We start from the raw sequence: 20,326 nt of genomic DNA, 5'->3' as shown, positions 1-20,326 counted from the left end.
GAAGCGCTCTATTGGGGTGATATGGTACTACGAGGTCCCTAAGATAAGATGGGACCTGATTATTCAAAACCTTATAAGTAAGAAGAATTTTAAATTCTATTCTAGAATTAACAGGAAGCCAATGAAGAGAGGCCAATATGGGTGAGATATGCTCTCTCCTTCTAGTCCCCGTTAGTACTCTAGCTGCAGCATTTTGAATTAACTGAAGGCTTTTCAGGGAACTTTTAGGACAACCTGATAATAATGAATTACAATAGTCCAGCCTAGAGGAAATAAATGCATGAATTAGTTTTTCAGCATCACTCTGAGACAAGACCTTTCTGATTTTAGAGATATTGCGTAAATGCAAAAAAGCAGTCTTACGTATTTTTTTAATATGCGCTTTGAATGACATATCCTGATCAAAAATTACTCCAAGATTTCTCACAGTATTACTAGAGGTCAGGGTAATGCCATCCAGAGTAAGGATCTGGTTAGACACCATGTTTCTAAGATTTGTGGGGCAAAGTACAATAACTTCAGTTTTATCTGAATTTAAAAGCAGGAAATTAGAGGTCATCCATGTCTTTATGTCTGTAAGACAATCCTGCAGTTTAACTAATTGGTGTGTGTCCTCTGGCTTCATGGATAGATAAAGCTGGGTATCATCTGCGTAACAATGAAAATTTAAGCAATACCGTCTAATAATACTGCCTAAGGGAAACATGTATAAAGTGAATAAAATTGGTCCTAGCACAGAACCTTGTGGAACTCCATAATTAACCTTAGTCTGTGAAGAAGATTCCCCATTTACTTGAACAAATTGTAATCTATTAGATAAATATGATTCAAACCACCGCAGCGCAGTGCCTTTAATACCTATGGCATGCTCTAATCTCTGTAATAAAATTTTATGGTCAACAGTATCAAAAGCAGCACTGAGTGAAACTAGTGAAGGTTATCTTCCACCTATTATGTCAATACACTGTGTTTTAAGCTTGTGTTTAATGACAAAAAATGAAGCATAATCTTTATGTGCGGTGTTAAAAATGTGCCAAATCCTGATCTGGGTCCCAGCTCGGGCCTGAACAATGGAGGTTCTACACGCTGCTCTGGTTTCTCTTCTCGTGTGCGAAGCCTTTTTTCATGGTGGATGCAACATACGCAAACAGTGTCTGCAAGAAAGAAGCAAAAACACTCACTAGTGATGGAAATGCCACAAGAACAGCAAACATTTTGTTTGTGGACGTGTCCAAGATGCCATCACGACGCCATCCGTCTCACCCCAACTTCTTTCTGGATTTATTATTATTAGGCTGTCATTAAAGAGTTGCTTTTCTGAGTTTTAAAATGAATCATTACATTATTTCATTGTGTAACACATTTGTCAAATATAAAAAATCGCACTTTGTTCCCAAACAGCAGTTTTATTGAATCTAAGTCCAGAATCACAAACAGATTTAAACACCATTTGCTTACTTTATTATTTGTGATCAATTTTGTATTTATGACACTTTAAATTGATAGTAAGTTCTAAAACCAATGTGATCACTCATTTTGGTTGGGAGTGACTGTGGGCGACAACATGGCAGCTGGCAGTTGTGAAGACAAACCGTCTAGGCTTCCTCAACCTCTGGGGTCCAGACGTTTTTCAGGGTTGGCCGAATGGTGGCGATAAACTCTGTTCCCATGACCTACCGAAAAGAAGAGTGAGACAGTGAGCACCAAAATAAAAGTGAATTTTAAAATTACAGTGAAAATTATAAGAGCATGTGGAATCATCAGAGCAGCTTGCTGATTGGTTGGGTCGGTGCTACAAAGGTCAGACCTTGATGACCTTTGTGTGACGCACTGTGTAGTATTTTGGCGGGGCATTGTAGTTGTAGTGTTTCCTGCCCAGATCCAGGATCAGCTGGTCCAGACGCTCGTCCTGGTCCATCCTGGACACAGTCTTCTCAATGAAGGACATGAGTCTGTCGAGGACAAAAGAGTTAAAATAGATGACAGCTGCCAACATTGTTTATTATTCAAATATAATAATCCTCTAGTTCTGTTTGTTTCTGTGGAGAAACGTAGTCACTCTGTCAGCTGTTCAAATTATTCAGATGATGATTTTATGGATTTGATTTTAAAAACAAAGTAGAAATATAATAATTCAGCATTCTGTGACGGGACAGAGTTAGAACAGATCTGAAAGCTTTCTGTCTGTCTTTGTACTTATTTCTTTGCAGAATTTGTCTCGGATTATGATTGTTTTGTTAATCTGTGGTTGATATCGGGGTCTTGATGCTGAATACTGGGAACTAATCAGTGAAAGTCTTCTTGTTCACTTTGTACTCCTGTTTGACCTCCTAAAACATCTTCATTAAAAAAAATCCACTTTGGATTCAAGGTTGCTGATCAATGACAGACTTATTTCCAATTCATGATGATTTTCTCTGCCACAAATCCCCTTTGAAGCTTTGCGGTATTTTTGGCCCATCGCAGACATTAGTTAAAATGAAGAACGATGTGTTCTTCATTCCACTTGGGGGCAGTAATGATCTCTTGTCTTCCAAGTGGCAAAAGGAGAAAGAAGAATTCTTCCACACCTGGAGCCAGATTGATGTTTGGGTTCCAGGATCTTCTCAGAACAAGTCATGCTGCTTTTTCTGGTCTATTTTTGGATTTGTCATAAATCAACTGTGCCTTAGTGATTTTGGTTACTTTGTCACCTCTGCAATAAAAAAGCACACTTTCTTAAAAAAAAAAAAAAAAAAAAAAGCAAAAGAGAGTGAGAGCTTGCCTTAAGTATATGTTTAAAATATTTTTAAGTTGTGTTGGAGAAGATGAGCAGACTTGATAAAGTAAAATGTGACAATGGTGTCCAATGTGGACTTTAACAGAAAATCAGTTAGAAACTGTTTTCCACAGCTTAATTTGTGTTCTGTGGCCATCTACTGGACAGAAAGTAGAAGACAGTTGAAATCATTTCACAAAAACAGAAGGAAAACCTCTTTTCCTCAAATACATCTTGATGCCTTATAACAAGTGAATTCTTTTATTTGTAGGTTTTTTTTTCCTTTCCAAGCATTTTATCTTTTTTGTTGGATCAGTAACATGAAGAGCCATAGTCTGTAACTGTGGAATGGTTTATAGAAGGGGGTGATATATCATGTTTCAGTAGGCCACTGAAGTATTTTTTAGGGAAAGATATATTGTCCAAACGGACAAAAATTACGTTTTTATCCAAAGATACCTTCGGGCAGAAAATTATGGCCCTTTTTAGGGTAGGGGTTAAAGGGGCCAAAACAGTGACAGTCAAAATGTGGATTTTGACCTTTGAATATCTTTGTGTGCCCTCAGTAAGCCTCATTGATCTTATGGTATATGAATGTATGGATGGAGTTCTCCCATTTAGCGTTATAATTTTTGAGGCTAACTGAGGGCGCTGCCTATAGGTGGCGCTTCAAGTCACAACGTTTGGCATTTTGGGCTACATTTGGCACCCTCCCAGGGCCTGCTCCCTGAATAAGCCTTGCTCATTTATGCATATTTGGATACACTAGGACAAGTTCTTTCCAAATTTGCATAAATGGCGGTGGCTACTGAAACATGATATATCACCACCCACTGGAAAGTTACAGATTTCAGCTCTTAATGAATAAGAGTTCGGGGTTGATGGGGGTTCAGTTTGTTCCTAGTTTACAGTAAGTGCAGATGATTTGTATCTATGAGATTGACTTTCACTCTTATGCTGATGATGTGCAGATGTTCATCGTGTTTATGACATAACGTCACTCAGGTTGTAAAACTGGAGGTTTGTCTGACTGCAGAGAAAATGTGGATGTCTCTAGTTTTCTTCCTTTGAGCTCAGAGCAAATGGATTTCTTTCTGATCAGTTCACAGTGTCACTGAGTGAAAAATAATGTTTTTTTTCTCATTGTTGACCTTTGACCGACTGTTTGCCTGGTTTCATGTATGCAACATTGCGGTAATTAGCCTGATCCTGATTGAAGTACTGAGTCATGCTTCAGATGATGATACAAGACTCGTCTGCAGGTACGAGACATCACTCCTGAATAGGCACCTTGTGAACATGAGAGCAGATTTAAAGTTGCATTGTGTTTTAAAGGTCGTTGTTTGATGTCTTATCAAAAGGAACGTCTTGCACCTTGAGCCGGTGTCCGTGCGGCCTCGTCTCAGAGCTTCACTCTGCTTGTCGATCAGTCACATGTGGATGTTACAAATCCCTTAAAATGTATGTTTTTCCTGTTCCTTTCATTTTGTACATGTTTTAAATGTACACCCTAAGTTTTAAAGTGCACATATCTCTGGTGTTTTTGTTTTTTACATCAAACATTTTAAAATTCATTAACTTGAACAAAGTTAACTTTGTTTTGTATTTTTGTAGCCTGGACTTTACACAGTGTCCCTGTCTGTGTCCTCAGGCTCCACCCACTTCAAAGACATGCAGGTTCAGTGAGCTGGTGTCTCTCTGTCCCTGTGACAGACTGGCATCCATCCAGCACCTCAGCTCAGGCTGAAGCGCTGCTTCTCTCTGACCTCCTGACCTTGTTTTGGTGGCGTGTCTGGTCTGCGCCCTGAGCTGTGAGGTTAAGTTCAGAGAGTTTTTGCCGGCGTGTGTTTGGTGTCGTTTTGGTACCGGAGGCTGTGAGATCAGAGCTCTCTGCTGGTCCTCAGAGCCTCCCCGTGGTCCATGTCTCTGAAGATGAAGAAGACATCTTTACACTCTGGGTGCATCTCAAACAGCCTCAAAGACAAGAAGAAGAGGAGAATCATAGAGGAGTCTGATCCAGATCAAGTGTCTGTGACCAAACTTGAATCAGGATTCAGGTTTAAAGAGTTCTGAGCCAAAACTCAAAGGTCACTGTGGCGGCACACAAACAGTTTGCATGTTTTTGCATAAAGTGACATCATGTTCAAAACCCAGAACGCTGTGAAGATCCAAACCCCAGAGAAGGTCTGAGCACATTAAAGCGACTTACCTGACGAAGGTGATGATTCCAACACGGCTGATGTCCTGCTGGATCAGAGTCCAGCTCTGTTTGAGCAGCCGCCGTATCTCAGGACTCAGGCGCACCTGCATCCGATCCCCGGCACCCTGGGGCCCCGAGCTCAGCCCTGACTGGCTGCAGCCCATCACCTCCCGCAGTGAGAGCGAGCAGGAAACCGTCCAGGATATCACAGGGGGCGGAGTCAGCCTCATCCCAAACCCCCATTGTCTGGTCAGCTGATTCAGACCTCAGGACCAGCCAACCAGACGCAACCAAACAACAAAAGGTCATCGCCATAGAAACGACTGTGACCCCACAAAGCGCAAGAACAAAGTAAGTTTAAAATCAGACACGCCCACTTAAAGAAGTTACAACACGAGAAACAGCGACACCTGCTGCTCGTTTATGAAACAAAATTTCCTTGTGTGTGTGTGTGTGTGTGTGTGTGTGTGTGTGTGTGTGTGTTTGTAAACACTTAGATGTGATTAAAGACGTCATGTCTGAGAATTTAAAACTTAATAAACTGTTTTAATCAGAATTCTGTCAAATGTTTTTGAAGTATTGGTGACATTTTTCCACAAATAAACGAATGTAGAATTTTTTTAAAGATTCCATCTTAAAGTCAGATTAGTTTGAAGATGTGAAATGAAACAACTTAAACATGTGACGAATTAAAACGGTCACAGTCAAAAACCCAAAACTTTATTTACTGTTGTCATTTAAGAAACAAATGAAGCTTTTAAAAGTGAAATTTCAAAGTTTAAAACCCTGAAAGTGAGTTCAGCCTGATTTCAGATCAGGTTTGAGGACCTCACCCCAACTGGTTCCAGCTGAATCCAGCTCCGAATCCTCAGGATGGTTCCAGTGGGAACGGAGCAGGTTTCCTTCCTGATCAAGTGGTCCTAAACATTTCACAAATGTGGATCACTGCTGTTGAACTGTCCAGAACCACTGGACCAAAGAGGACTAGAACACCACAGTCAGGACCAGGATCCAGCTCCCACAGGTGTGACCCTGCAGCCTGCCTGCAGTCTGATTTATACCTGGACCCGTAGACCCGGCCAGGAATGAGGCCCGGACCGGTCTGACCGGAGCGCCGGGCTGCTGAGGGGTGTCGGTACCTGCTAGTCCAGGTGAGGACACACCTGAACCGGTCTGTTCACATCCTGGAGCCGCTTCAAACTTCCAGTGTGTCAGTTTAAGAACAAAACAGTTTGTCATTTAAACACAAATGTTGAATTTTTTTTTTTTTGAAGTTTAAGTTTTGTTTTTTTAGTTAAATTTCATTTCTGTTTATATATATATATATATATATATATATATTTAAATTTCATAAAATTTTTGCTCAGTCTGCCTCTACAGCCACTACTCACTACTCCGGTTGTTACTATGAGTACCACATGTTTCTGGTCCAAGTACCGTGTGTGTTGCTCTGAGTCTTCTGTGTTTGGACCAGTCTTCTGTGTTTGGACCAGTCCTCTGTGTTTGGACCAGTCTTCTGTGTTTGGACCAGTCCTCTGTGTTTGGACCAGTCCTCTGTGTTTGGACCAGACCTCTGTGTTTGGACCAGTCTTCTGTGTTTGGACCAGTCCTCTGTGTTTGGACCAGTCCTCTGTGTTTGGACCAGACCTCTGTGTTTGGACCAGTCTTCTGTGTTTGGACCAGTCCTCTGTGTTTGGACCAGTCCTCTCTTTACTGATGCATATGTGGAAATGAAAAACCTTGCAGTTCCTTTCATGGCCACTTGAGGCTCTGACAGTAGTGACATGAAATGGGCCCTGTCAGTAATCAGTCAGCACAGCAGCACATCTTCCTTCGGTTGTTTTGGACCTGTTCTGATAGAATTCAGACTGACTCTGAGGATCACAAGAGTTCACAGTCTAACCGGTCACGGTAGTTTTGCCCATTAGACAGCCTCTAGGGACCTCTGACCTTTGACCTCATCGTGGCTGGTTGTGGGTCATGTACTGTTTCTGGTTTTGACTCATGTGACCCTTCAGCATTTTTGTGGTTGCTGTTGATGACGAGGCAAGGAAGAGCGTCGCAAACCGGTTGGACAGAAACCTGTTAGGAACAAGGAAGCCTCATTCTGCTGCAGGGCGTGGTAGAGCCGCTGTGGGTTCTGGATGCGTTTGTGTTCGGCCGTAGAGCCGCTGTGGGTTCTGGATGCGTTTGTGTTCGGCCGTAGAGCCGCTGTGGGTTCTGGATGCGTTTGTGTTCGGCCGTAGAGCCGCTGTGGGTTCTGATAGCGTTTGTGTTCGGCCGTAGAGCCGCTGTGGGTTCTGATAGCGTTTATGTTCGGCCGTAGAGCCGCTGTGGGTTCTGATAGCGTTTGTGTTCGGCCGTAGAGCCGCTGTGGGTTCTGGATGCGTTTGTGTTCGGCCGTAGAGCCGCTGTGGGTTCTGGATGCGTTTGTGTTCGGCCGTAGAGCCGCTGTGGGTTCTGATAGCGTTTGTGTTCGGCCGTAGAGCCGCTGTGGGTTCTGGATGCGTTTGTGTTCGGCCGTAGAGCCGCTGTGGGTTCTGGATGCGTTTGTGTTCGGCCGTAGAGCCGCTGTGGGTTCTGATAGCGTTTGTGTTCGGCCGTAGAGCCGCTGTGGGTTCTGATAGCGTTTGTGTTCGGCCGTAGAGCCGCTGTGGGTTCTGATAGCGTTTGTGTTCGGCCGTAGAGCCGCTGTGGGTTCTGGATGCGTTTGTGTTCGGCCGTAGAGCCGCTGTGGGTTCTGGATGCGTTTGTGTTCGGCCGTAGAGCCGCTGTGGGTTCTGGATGCGTTTGTGTTCGGCCGTAGAGCCGCTGTGGGTTCTGGATGCGTTTGTGTTCGGCCGTAGAGCCGCTGTGGGTTCTGATAGCGTTTGTGTTCGGCCGTAGAGCCGCTGTGGGTTCTGATAGCGTTTGTGTTCGGCCGTAGAGCCGCTGTGGGTTCTGGATGCGTTTGTGTTCGGCCGTAGAGCCGCTGTGGGTTCTGGATGCGTTTGTGTTCGGCCGTAGAGCCGCTGTGGGTTCTGGTGTTACTGTGTGATGGATGATGTTTTTTTCTCCCTCTCTTTTTCCTTCTTCCTCCTCTGTGGCAGCTTGGCTCCACCACCTTGAATGCTGATTGGCTGAGAGCAGTCTGGGACGTCCCACTCCCCCTCCCCCCCACCCTGAGGCGGGTGCCTGAATTTTGACCTTTGACCTACTGGCTGTGCTGGTATTTGTCTGGGTCCCTCTGCCGGTTTAGTCCTGTTCAGGAGTTCTTCGGGCAAATCTGGATTTGATCCCAAACATGATGCAACCGGCGGCTGTATGGAAGCCCAGTCAGGACAAAATGAAACCTTAAATCCTGTTTGCTTTTTGAAAACTCTGTCACATAAATTTGATGACATCTTGACAAATGTAACTTTTTATTGAAATTGATAAATTCACATTTTGAAATCCATCAAATATGTCAACATTAGTTGGAGAATTTTAATAAAACATTCAAGTTCAGCTTTATTAACAAAAAACACAAACATGCTGTCCAAAACTTGTAAATCTCACCGCTGTATTTTTTAAATGTTACTTTTTAAGTTTCACAGATTTTTTTTTTTTTTTAATTCTGTTCACTGATTGTTTTTTATGTTTGGAATCAGCTACTGGCTCTGATAAAGTCAAAGTTCATCTTGGTTTAAATATTAGTGATAAGTAGCAGCTTTTTTATTTTCAGTCTTCCGCCACATTTGGTGTTTGGAGAATATTTTCACAGCTGGCACGGTTGCTATGGCAGCAGGTGTCAAGTTGGTTTTACCAGAATGCCGTGTGTGACATCACAGAGGAAAGACAATATGTGAGCTCTTCTGATGGCTCGATTGATTATTGATTGATACAAAAGCAGCAGGTTGATCTAACTGTTGTTGTTGGATGAGTTTTGATTGACAGGCTGATCCTTGCCTGCTCCTCACTTTTGTCCTGAACGGCATTCCGTATACTCCCCAACCTCTCCGTCTGCCAGCTGTGCGTCAGTCTGCGTCCGTTCGCCGCTCAGGTAAGATGTTAAATCTCTTCTTGTATCTCATAAGTTATCTCACTTTATATCTGACTCACATTTCTTTGAACTTGCACAGTTGAATTGTGGGAAACATTCAGGCTGCTGTTTGCTAACGTGGCAAAGAAACAACTCCTCCATACTTTGTGTCTGACAAACTTCTCGTGTTCAGGCGACTTTCAGCATGAATGGTTACACGTGGCGTTTGTTCTTTTAGGTCAAAGTTCACTGGGCTAAAAATAAGATGGCTTCATAAACTCACTTTAAAACTTCTTCTAACTTCTGCTGCTGAGATCAAACATCAACATTTCAAACGCTGTCTAGGTGGTGGGTCATAAGGTCACACAACTCACACAAGACAACGTGTCAGAAAAATGATTGACAGCTCAGAAACTTTATTCCGGTTGTTTTCCAAACCGGATTACAAATCAGTTCTCACTTTTTTTCAAGTACCAACTGTGTGTGTGTGATCAGTTGTAATATGATAAAGTCAATTGAGGGGGCAGGACCCAAACAGAACATTTCTTGAATTTTCAATTCTAATTAAACACTAGCATGTTGTCTGTGGGGATCCATGGGCTCTAGATTTGGTTGTGTTTATAAAATACAGTTGTATGCAAAAGTTTGGGCACCCCTGATAATTTTCATGATTTTCCTTTGAAATTAAGTTGAAATTAAATTTGGGTGCCCTTGTCATTTTATTGATTTGAATACATTTAGCACTAATTATTGGAACACCAAATTGGTTTGGTACGGTCATTGACCCTTGACCTCCTTACACAGGAAATCCATTCATGAGAAAGGGTATTTAAGGTGGCCATTTTCAAACATTTCCCCTCTTTGCATCTCTTCTAATGAGCGGCAACATGGGAGCCTCTAAACAACTCTCAAATGACCTGAAAACAAAGATTGTTGAACATCATGGTTCTCAAGACCAGGCACCTAAATGGCTTTACTCTACTCTTTTCTACTCTTCTATTTTACTCTTCTTTTTTAGATATTTAGATATACCTTTACATACTAGCACAGTTCCACCTTAGAATTGAAATATAATATATAAGATATACCTTACTGAATTTTCATGGTTTAGGGGAAGGATACAAAAAGCTATCTCAGAGATTTCAGCTGTCAGTTTCCACTGTGAGGAACATAGTGAGGAAATGGAAGACCACAGGCACAGGACTAGTTAAGGCCCAAAGTGGCAGGCCAAGAAAAATCTCAGATAAGCTGAAGTGAAGGATGGTGAGAACAGTCATAGTCAACCCACAGACCTGCTCCAAAGACCTACAACATGATCTTGCTGCAGATAGTGTCTCTGTGCATCGTTCAACTATACAGCGCACTTTGCACAAAGAGATGCTGTATGATGCTGTAATGCAGAGGAAGCCTTTTCTGTGTACACGCCACAAACAGAGTCACGTGAGGTATGCTAAAGCACATTTGGACAAGCCAGCTTCATTTTGGAAAAAGTTGCTGTGGACTGATGAAACTAAAATTGAGTTATTTGGACATAGCAAGGGGCGGTATGCATAGCTGAAAAAGATCATGGCATTCCAAGAAAAACACTTGCTACCTACAGTAAAATTTGGAGGTGGTTCCATCATGCTGTGTGGCTGTGTGGCCAGTGCAGGTACTGGGAATCTTGTTAAAGTTGAGGGTCATATGGATTCCAGTCAATATCAGCAGATTCTTGAGAACAATGTTCATGAATCAGTGACAAAGTTGAAGTTGTGCCGGGGCTGGATCTTTGAACAAGACAACGACCCTAAACACTGCTCAAAATCTACTAAGGCATTCATGCAGAGGAACAAGTACAACGTTCTGGAATGGCCATCTCAGTCCCCAGACCTGAATATTATAGAAAATCTGTGGTGTGATTTTAAGCGGGCTGTCCGTGCTCAGAAACCAACCAATCTGAGATGTTTTGTAAAGAAGAATGGTCCAAAATACCTTCATCCACAATCCAGACTCTCATTGGAAGTTATAGGACGTGTTTAGAGGCTGTTATTTCTGTAAAAGGAGGATCTACTAAATATTGATGTATTTTTTCTGTTGTGGTGCCCAAATTTATGCATCTGCCTAATTTCGTTTAAAGAATTACTGCACACTTTCTGTAAATCCTATAAACTTCATTTCACTTCTCAAATATCACTTTGTTTGTCTGCTATATGATATATTTAACTGAAATTTCTGATTCTAACAACCAATGATTTATAAGGGAAAATCATGGAAATTATCAGGGGGGCTCAAACTTTTACATACAGCTGTAGGTCACTGACATTTATCCAGGGTGGTAATAAATTATGCACAGTTTCTATAATGAGTTGGAATGGTGTGTGAGTCCAGAATCTTTTTAGAACCTTAGACCTCAACAGTTTTTAGAAGAGGAGCAACCCTTTTACTTCCTGTTAATTACATATTTTTTAATGTTAATTTTCTGTCTTAATGTATTTATAAATTGTTTAGGTTCTTGTTATCATATACACACTGTTATTATTATATTATCTCTACTTCTGTTTTGTCATTTGAGTTTTAAATGGACCACTTTGGAAATAAGTGTTTTTACTTTCTTGTGTCATGTGTGTATTTTTTAACATATTTACAATTATACTATGTACATTGAACTTAAAATCACTCACCACTTTCACACTTTTAATATAAAGATGACTTACCGCCCCCTGCTGGAATGGCATGTGAGTCCAGAAAGTATTCCCATGGTGCATTGCAGCACATCGTCCATTGTTTACTGGTTAGCTAAAATGGCTAATTTCTCCAAAAATAATTGTCCTATCAACGTTCTGTTTTCGCCATGTTCATCCTCGACCCAAAATGCGTAAGCATACCAAATGGGCGATGTCAGCTCTCCCCAGTTTTTGTGTGATCGAAGCCATACACATGCATGCATACACACACACAGAGGCCACTTGGCTATTATAATATGGGTATGTTTTGTAGTTGGCCAAGACCAACCTATTAATTTATTTTTTGAACCTGCTTAGTCCAAACAAGGGTTACGGGGGGCAGAGCCTATCCCAGCAGTCACAGGGCTTGAGGCGGGGTTCACCCTGGACACAACGCCAGTCTATGGCAGGGACACACACAGACAGACAAACACATCTACAGTCCATTAAAGTTTCCATTTTAAGGAACCTGCATATCTTTGGATGTGGGCAGAGCCAGAGCACCTGGAGGGAACCCATGGAAACACGGTGAGAACATGCAAACTCCACGCAGAAAGGAGCGGGCGAGAAGTGACCCCTGACCTTCACGCTGTGAGCTGACAGTGCTCATCACTAAGCCACCATGATTGATTGGATTGTGAATAATTGCATCATAGAAGCACTGATATTGGAAAGTGCCCAATCTTAAAACCTTTAAAAAAAATCCATAATCCACAAATCCGGATCAAGATGTGTTTTTTGTGTTTTGTGGAAATCCATTTTAACCTCATCATAGTGATCCCCCCCAAATGTTTATGCAGTGTACATAAAATGCAACAGAATCTACACAAAAAAGACTGAATGTCAAATAAGTGCTGTTTTTAGTTGGTTCGGAGCTCAGAGGTCAACCTGTTAGTGTCAAGGAACTTGGCTTTATCTCAAAAACCAGGGTGGGGTACGGTACACAGGAAGACAGTCAGAGAAGCAGCGGGACAGGCAGGGGTCAAGCAGAGACGTGGTCAAAAAACGGAGCACAGTCAAACATGGCAAGGCAAAACAGAACAAAACAAAGGCTGGAACACGGACGAGAAATCCCAACAAACTGGTGGGGAAGTGGTGAACTCGAAAGGCTTAAATAGGACAGGTGGTGATTAGGAGAACAAGGCACAGGTGTGGGAGAACAATCTGGAAGGGGGTGTGGCAAACAAAAGGGAGAAGACACACCCATACCAAACCCTGAACACCAGACAAGAGAGTGCAGTAACACAAAAAGCAAAGTGAACAGGACCCAACTCAAAGATGAACCTAAAACCACAGTGATCGAAACAAAATACCAAAACCAAAGGTGAACAAAACTCAAGACCTAATAAATAAGAAATAAAATAAAGACCTAACACCAAGGAATTAAACCAGGAACCAAATACAAGAACTGAAAGGGGAATCAACAAGAAAATAAATACTAAGACAATCTAGAACAGAACTCACATGTGACAAAAGTAACAGTAATCAGATAGTGCAACATAAGACAAAAGAAAAGCAAACAGGAGATAAAATTAATGATTATGTAATGGCTAAAAATGAAGGCAGGACAGAAACTGGACACATGACTAAAGGATGATGAACTGAAACCATTGACAAATGTATTACCAAAGAAAAGAGATAAACAGAAGAGAACTAGAAAAAGTACAATCAAGTGAAAAATAAAACAGTTCAACAATGAAGACATAAATGGGGGACAACCCCAGATATGAACCCCAGGCAGGGCAGAACCTGACAGTTTGCTGATGATGTGACTCTCTCAATCTCTCGCTCTCTTTCTCTCAGTCATGTTGTCCTCGGCCGCCCTTTTGCTTCGTCTCACAGTGTCTGGCTGCCATGGAGGAAGACGATCGGTGGCAACCAATATCTCTGGCAACAAAACAGCCAAGTGAGCCAGTCCAGAGCCTTGCTGCTCCCTGTCAACTGTTGAAACCTAAAAATCATAATTTTACAGAAATGTAACTGTTAGTTTGAACACTTTTTTCCAGACTGGTGAGGGAACGGCTGAAGCAGGAAGTGGAGACGATGAAAAATCAATTCTCAGGTTTTAGACCGAGCCTGGTGGTCCTACAGGTGAGTCCAAACTGTGGAATGTCATTAGTGTCAAATGTAACACACTTTGTCTGTGGTCAGATTGTTCAGGGAATGTTTATCTAAAATGCTAACTGGACTAACGGTTTTCTCTGAAAGTCGCATTTATTTGTTTCCTCGAAGGCCGCCGTGGTTCTCTGTTCCATTGAACGGATCAGTCTGTGTTCTAAATGTCAAGTTGCATTGGGTTCAAGCTTGTTTTTCTATCAGATGAATTTACAGCCTCATGTGTTCTACTCAGTCAGTGCAGACACATGACGTCACTCCAAAAAACAAAACAATAAAAAAAACACACACACAAAAAACAGGGAGTGAATGTGAGGTATCACTGTAAAGCACTTTGTGCACCTGCATCACATGGGAAAGTCCTTTCAAAATAAAGTCCATTTACATAGCAGAAAGTTTAATTTGAAATGTCAGAACATTTTATTTAAAAAAAAATGAGACTTTTGGTGCTTTAGTACCCCGCCTCTCACCCAGTGACCGCGGGGTGGGCTACAGTCACCTGTGACCCTTAAGTGAACTCAGCTGGTTCAGAAAACAAATGAATGAATAAATGTGTGATTTTATCCATTTTATTATCAACTTGAAAACCCCATTTTTACTTAAATAAAGCAAAAAGCTGGGTTCTGTGTGAAGGATTTGCAGACTCAGGTTTGATATTTGTGTGTTTGTAACGCTTCAGGTTGGAGACAGAGACGATTCAAACCTGTATATCAGCACCAAACTGAAGGCTGCAGCCGAGGTAACGCACTGACGTGCACACGAGCGAACGAGCGTCCACATTTCAACACTTGATGTTTTTTATTGTCATAGATTGGAATCAATGCCAAACACGTGAGGTTACCGAACACGGCCACGCAGATGGAGGTTTGTTCACTTCCACACTATTGGACACGATAACCTCAAAGCGCTTTCAAGGCTGCACTGTTTCATTCTTAAGGTCCTGAAGGCCATCCAGTGCGTGAATGAGGATGTGTCTGTTCACGGTCTGATCGTCCAGCTTCCTGTGGACTCCATCAGCACCATCAACACTGAACTCATTACCAACACGGTCACTCCAAACAAAGACGTTGACGGGTGTGTAAGAAAATGAGACACATTTTGTGCAAACTGTACCATTTTAGCACAAACCATGCTAACAGGCTAACAATGACTTCTTTTGGCTGCTCCCGTTAGGGGGCGCCACAGCAGGTCATCTGTCTCTCCCTGTCCTCTGTGTCTCTCCAACCACCTGCATGTCCTCCCTCAGCACATCCATAAACCTCCTCTTTCTCCTCCTGCCTGGTGGCTCCATCCTCAGCATCCTTCTCCCTATATAATTTCAATTTACTTTTCAATTCAATTTTCAATTTATTTTCATTTATATTGCACCAAATCAGAACAGAGTTCCCTCAAGGCGCTTCACACAAGTAAGGTCTAACCTTACTAACCCCCAGAGCAAGCACACAGACGTCAGTGGTGAGGAAAAACTCTCTCTGAGGAAGAAACCTCAAGCAGACCAGACTCAAAGGGGTGACCCTCTGCTTGGGCCATGATACAGACACAAATTACAGAACAATTCACAAAACAAATATACAGGAAATGCTGTTGGTGCACAGGACAGGAGGGTTACAGAAACAGACACCACACCCATCTCTGGATGGAGCTGCACCTTAAACAGAGAGAAAAAAACAGAATCAGGCATCAGAAAGACAAGAAATGCAGTATAATTTGTCAGCATTAAACAACAAGAAAACAGGAAATACTAAGGTGATCACCAACCACTAGCCCTAAACTTCACTAAAAGACCCAGAATTTAGATAAAGTTTAGGACGCGACACACTCTGTTTACTAATAAAATGAATTAAAAGAGTAAAGAGCCTAAAACTATACTATGCCAGTATACTAGCCATACGAAAGGGAAAATAAGTGCATCTTAAGTCTGGACTTGAGATTCTCCACAGAATCTGACTGTTTTATTGATGCAGGGAGATCATTCCACAGAACAGGGGCACGATAAGAGAAAGCTCTGTGACCCACAGACTTCTTATTCACCTTAGGGACACAAAGTGTTATGTGTCGGACGCAGCTCGGAGAACTGACCAGCGTTTGAAGGACCCAGTATGAAATAAGCAGAGCACGGTACAAAGGCTAACTGAATTTAATACATAACAGTGATGTGATACAAAACAACAAAAGAGTGTGCGGTCTGGCGTGGTGGTGATACGGTGCGCTCCCAGCAGCGCTAACGGTCCGGAGCCAGAAGCCGTTCGGACCCAAGGACCCCGCCGACACCCCCCAGGTGGCCGCAACAAACCGAGTCTGTGAAAGAAGGAACCATTATGTGAGTCCACACTCTACACACAGAGAGAACACTTAAGGTGTACAAACAGCAAACACTTCCTGGCTTGATTACTAATCAGCTTCCCAACCTGCAGGCATGGAACATCCAGTTCACAAAACTCCACTGCAGTGGAAGCCGATACATGACTAACGTACAGCTCAATATAATAAGGTGTGAGGGACACCACATTTACTGACTGTATAAACGTTAGTCACAAAATCTAACGTACCTCAGGAAGTGTGCTGACGAGCGTGAGACCTCACCCCCTCCTCTTTCACAGACCGTGCATCAAACCCTGGACGTTCTCTGCATCCACTGATGATGAGATGGCTCCCGAGACGACGATCTCACCCGTCTGGTCACAAGGTCGAGTCTCTGGCAAATACACACTGTATACTCCAGTCTTAAATGCCACCATGTTCCAATCCATATAGATGCACCACAGCTGTGAGTCCTGACGAGCCGCAGGTGATCAGGGTGAGGTCCTGATAACCTCAGCAACACAGCCACTCAGTCCCAAATGCAAGCCACCTGGAAGGAAAAACAAAAGACAGAAACAAAAAGGCAGCCAGGCCCCCCAGCCATACAACACAAAGTAGTCCTGCACCCTGAGAACACAAAACCCAGGCCGGTACATAAGGTTTAATTAGGTCAGCTAGGTAGGGAGGTGCCAGTCCATGAACAATTATATAGACTAGTAGCAGAACATTAAAATCTGACCTCACTGGGACAGGAAGCCAGTGAAGAGACGCCAAAATGGGTGTAATGTGGTCAAACTTTCTGCTTCGTGTCAAAAGTCTGGCAGCAGCATTTTGAACCAATTGGAGACCCCTAATGCTGGACTGCGGTAAACCAAAAAATAGAACATTGCAGTAGTCCAATCTAGAAGAGATAAATGCATGGATCAGGGTCTCAGCATCAGCCATAGACAGGATGGGATGAATCTTAACTATATTTTGCAGGTGGAAGAAAGCAGACCTAGTAATATTTCTAATGTGGAGGTCAAAGGACAACGTAGGATCAAAAATTACCCCAAGGTTCCTCACTTTGTCAGTGTGATATATGACACACGAGCCTAGGCTGAACGTTAACTGGTCAAATTGATGCCGATGTCTCACTGGACCAAGAACCATCATTTCAGTCTTATCAGAGTTTAAAAGTAGGACGTTTCTACACATCCAACTTCTCACTAATGCAAGACAATTTTCTAAGGATTTTATGTGGATGAGATTACCAGCAGTTATAGGCATGTATAAATGAGTATCATCAGCATAGCAGTGAAGGGCAATCCCAAAAGGTAATCCCAAAGTGCCTCAATATGCGCCCAAGGGGTGCTATATAAAGGGAGGAAAGCAGGGGGCCTAAGACGGACCCCTGTGGAACCCCAAATTTCATGTCACTAAGGTTAGAGGTAGTGTTACTGTACAAAACACAGTGAGAACAACTGGAAAGGTATGACATCAACCATGCAAGGGCACTCCCAGTAATCCCAAAATGATTTTCCAGCCTATCAAGTAGAATATGATGATCCACGGTATCAAATACAGCACTGAGATCTAACAGCACCAGAACCATAGTGGATAGTGGTGTCTGAATCCATTGTAAGCAGATCATTCACCACTTTAGTGAGAGCCGTCTCTGTGGAATGATATTTTCTAAAAGCAGATTGCAGTGGCTCAAAGAGATTATTCTCAGTCTACGAGCTGCTGTGAAACCACTTTTTCCAGAATTTTAGAGCAAAATGATAGATTTGATATCGGCCGATAGTTGTTCAATACACTAAGGTCAAGATTAGGTTTCTTAAGTAATGTTTCTGTGTAGGCTGTCAGTTGTCCAGGTGGTTTCCGGAGTAGAGAAGCTTGACTCTTCAACTGGACTGGGTTGCTTTACACGAGGATGTTTCGCTTCAAATCGCAGAAGCTTCCTCAGCTATAATTCTTGCTCTGGTGGTCTGACTTCTGTCTTGACTCTTGTAGAGAAGAATAATCAAGAAGTCACAAAAGCTGGAGTTTTAAACCTAACCAGACCCCTCCTACCGAGAGGCAGACTGCTATAGGCCAGTGACTAAACAATAGCTCTAATTAGCACCTATTGTGCTCTAGTTAGCACCCTCCTAATGACAGGGCAGCTGTCCCTCCTAATGATGGAACAGACCCTCTCTTAATGGCTTCCTTGACGACTCTGCTGATGACGTGAATGACTCATTACCATGAACGAAAGACTGAAACTGCTTTGACCTGAGTACCCCATTGTAAACAGGGGATAAAGCGTGTCTCAGACCCCCTCCCCCGTTAAGGCTTGGTTTCAAACGTTTCACAAAGAATGCCTCCTTGACCCCTCTCTCAAACCATTTCTTCTCTCTGGCTAATATTTTAACTTCCTTGTCCTCAAACGTGTGGTTAGTGTCTTTAAGGTGGAGATGAACTGCAGACTGAGGTCCACTGGCGCCCTCTCTGTGGTGCTGGTATAGCCTTTTGTGTAAAGGTTGCTTCGTTTCACCTATGTAGTGTTCGTTACAGTTTTCCTGACATCTGATAGAATACACTACATTGCTCTGTTTGTAACTAGGGATCATGTCCTTAGGGTGAACTAATTTCTGTCTCAAGGTGTTAACCGGTTTAAAGTAAACTGGGATTTTGTGCTGTCTGAAGATCCTCTGTAGTTTCCCCCTACTTCTGCTAAATAAGGGAGAGACACTCCTCTTCTTCTTGTCTCCGTCTCCTGTCTATCTGGTCTCTTTGTTCTCTGGGACTTCTGCACTTTGTCCAGGGACCATCGTGGGTACCCACATACTGTGAGGGCTTTCTGGACAAGTTGTTGTTCTTTAGCCCTTCCCTCTGCAGTTGTGGGCACCTGTAGGGCTCTGTGTTGAAGCGTCCTGATCACCCCGAGCTTGTGTTCAAGGGGGTGGTTTGAGCCAAAGAGCAGATATTGGTCAGTGTGAGTTGGTTTTCTGTAAACCCCTGTCTGGAGCTGCCTGTTCTCTCCAATCGTAACATCACAGTCCAAGAAGCTAAATGGTTGTTTCTGGCATCCTCACGTGTGAACTTGATATTGGAGTCCAACGAGTTGATGTGTTCTGTAAAGTCCTCAACTTCCTGTTGCTTGATTTTAACCCATGTGTCATCAACATATCTGAACTAGTGACTGGGAGAGATGCCCGTGAAAGATGTTACGATCACCACTGCAAACAAGAAAGGTCTCAGAGCTGATCCTTGGTGTAATCCCACCTCCACCTTGAATTGGTCTGTCATTCCTACTGCGCATCTCACCGCTGTCACACTGTCCTAGTACATGTCCTGTACTGCCCTCACATACTTCTCAGCCACTCCAGACTTCCTCATACAATACCATCACTCTTCTCTTGGCACCCTATCATAAGCTTTCTCTAAATCCACAAACACACAGTGTAACTCCTTCTTTTCTTCTTTATACTTCTCCAGCAGTACTTTCAGAGTAAACATTGCATCTGTAGTGCTCTTTCTTGACATGAAACCATATTGCTGCTCACAGATCTTCACCAATTTTCTAAGCCTAGCTTCTACTACTCTTTCCCATAACTTCACACTGTGGTTGATCAGCTTTATGCCTCTGTAGTTACTGCAGCTCTACACATCACCCTTATTTGTAAAAATAGGAACCAATTCCATTTATTTAATTTACAGAGCACCAGATCACAACAAACTTGCCTCAAGGCGCTTCACACAAGTAAGGCCTAACCTTACCAACCCCCAGAGCAAGAACACAGGCAACAGTGGTAAGGAAAAACTCCCTCTTATGATTTGAGGAACCTCAAGCACACCAGACTCAAGGGGGTGATGCTCAGCTTGGGCCATGCTACCAACACAATTTACAAAACGAATATACAGGAAATTTTAGGTACCAGTAACTAACCAGCACACTTCGTCTCCACCCCTCAGGCATCCTCGCACTCTCCAATTTTTTATTAAACAATGTGGTTAGAAACTCCACTGCCATCTCTCCTTGTCATTTCCATTCCTCCACTGGAATGTCATCTGGACCAACTGCCTTTCCATTCTACATCCACTTCATAGCTGCCCTCACTTCATCCTTCCTATTCTCTTCCACTTCCTGATTTACTCTCTCCACATCATCCAGCCTTTTCTTTCCCTCGTTTCCTTCATTTATCAGCTCCTCAAAATATTCCCTCTACTTTCTCAACACACTCTCCTCACTTGTCAACACTTTATCATTTGTATCTTTTACCACT

The 20,326-nt window shown here is 42.8% G+C and overlaps 1 protein-coding gene and 1 pseudogene across 2 annotated transcripts in view; one reads left to right on the top strand and one right to left on the bottom strand.

Moving 5' to 3' along the window:
* Positions 1-797: 797 nt before the first annotated feature.
* Positions 798-5,999, bottom strand: LOC117503318 (annotated as a pseudogene).
* A 2,827-nt stretch (positions 6,000-8,826) lies between these two features.
* The window catches only part of mthfd1a (methylenetetrahydrofolate dehydrogenase (NADP+ dependent) 1a, methenyltetrahydrofolate cyclohydrolase, formyltetrahydrofolate synthetase), a 29,437-nt gene continuing 17,937 nt past the window's right edge, over positions 8,827-20,326 (top strand). For both annotated transcript variants that reach the window (XM_034162256.1, XM_034162257.1), the window contains exons 1-6: positions 8,827-8,979; positions 13,464-13,566; positions 13,667-13,751; positions 14,455-14,514; positions 14,586-14,639; positions 14,713-14,849. In XM_034162256.1, coding sequence (XP_034018147.1) covers positions 13,466-13,566; positions 13,667-13,751; positions 14,455-14,514; positions 14,586-14,639; positions 14,713-14,849 — 437 coding nt within the window. In that variant the 5' untranslated portion in view covers positions 8,827-8,979; positions 13,464-13,465. The remainder of the gene's footprint in view (positions 8,980-13,463; positions 13,567-13,666; positions 13,752-14,454; positions 14,515-14,585; positions 14,640-14,712; positions 14,850-20,326) is intronic.

This window comes from Thalassophryne amazonica, chromosome 21 (assembly GCF_902500255.1).
Source record: "Thalassophryne amazonica chromosome 21, fThaAma1.1, whole genome shotgun sequence".
NCBI classification, from domain to species: domain Eukaryota; kingdom Metazoa; phylum Chordata; class Actinopteri; order Batrachoidiformes; family Batrachoididae; genus Thalassophryne; species Thalassophryne amazonica.
This window is presented reverse-complemented; position numbering and strand designations above follow the sequence as displayed.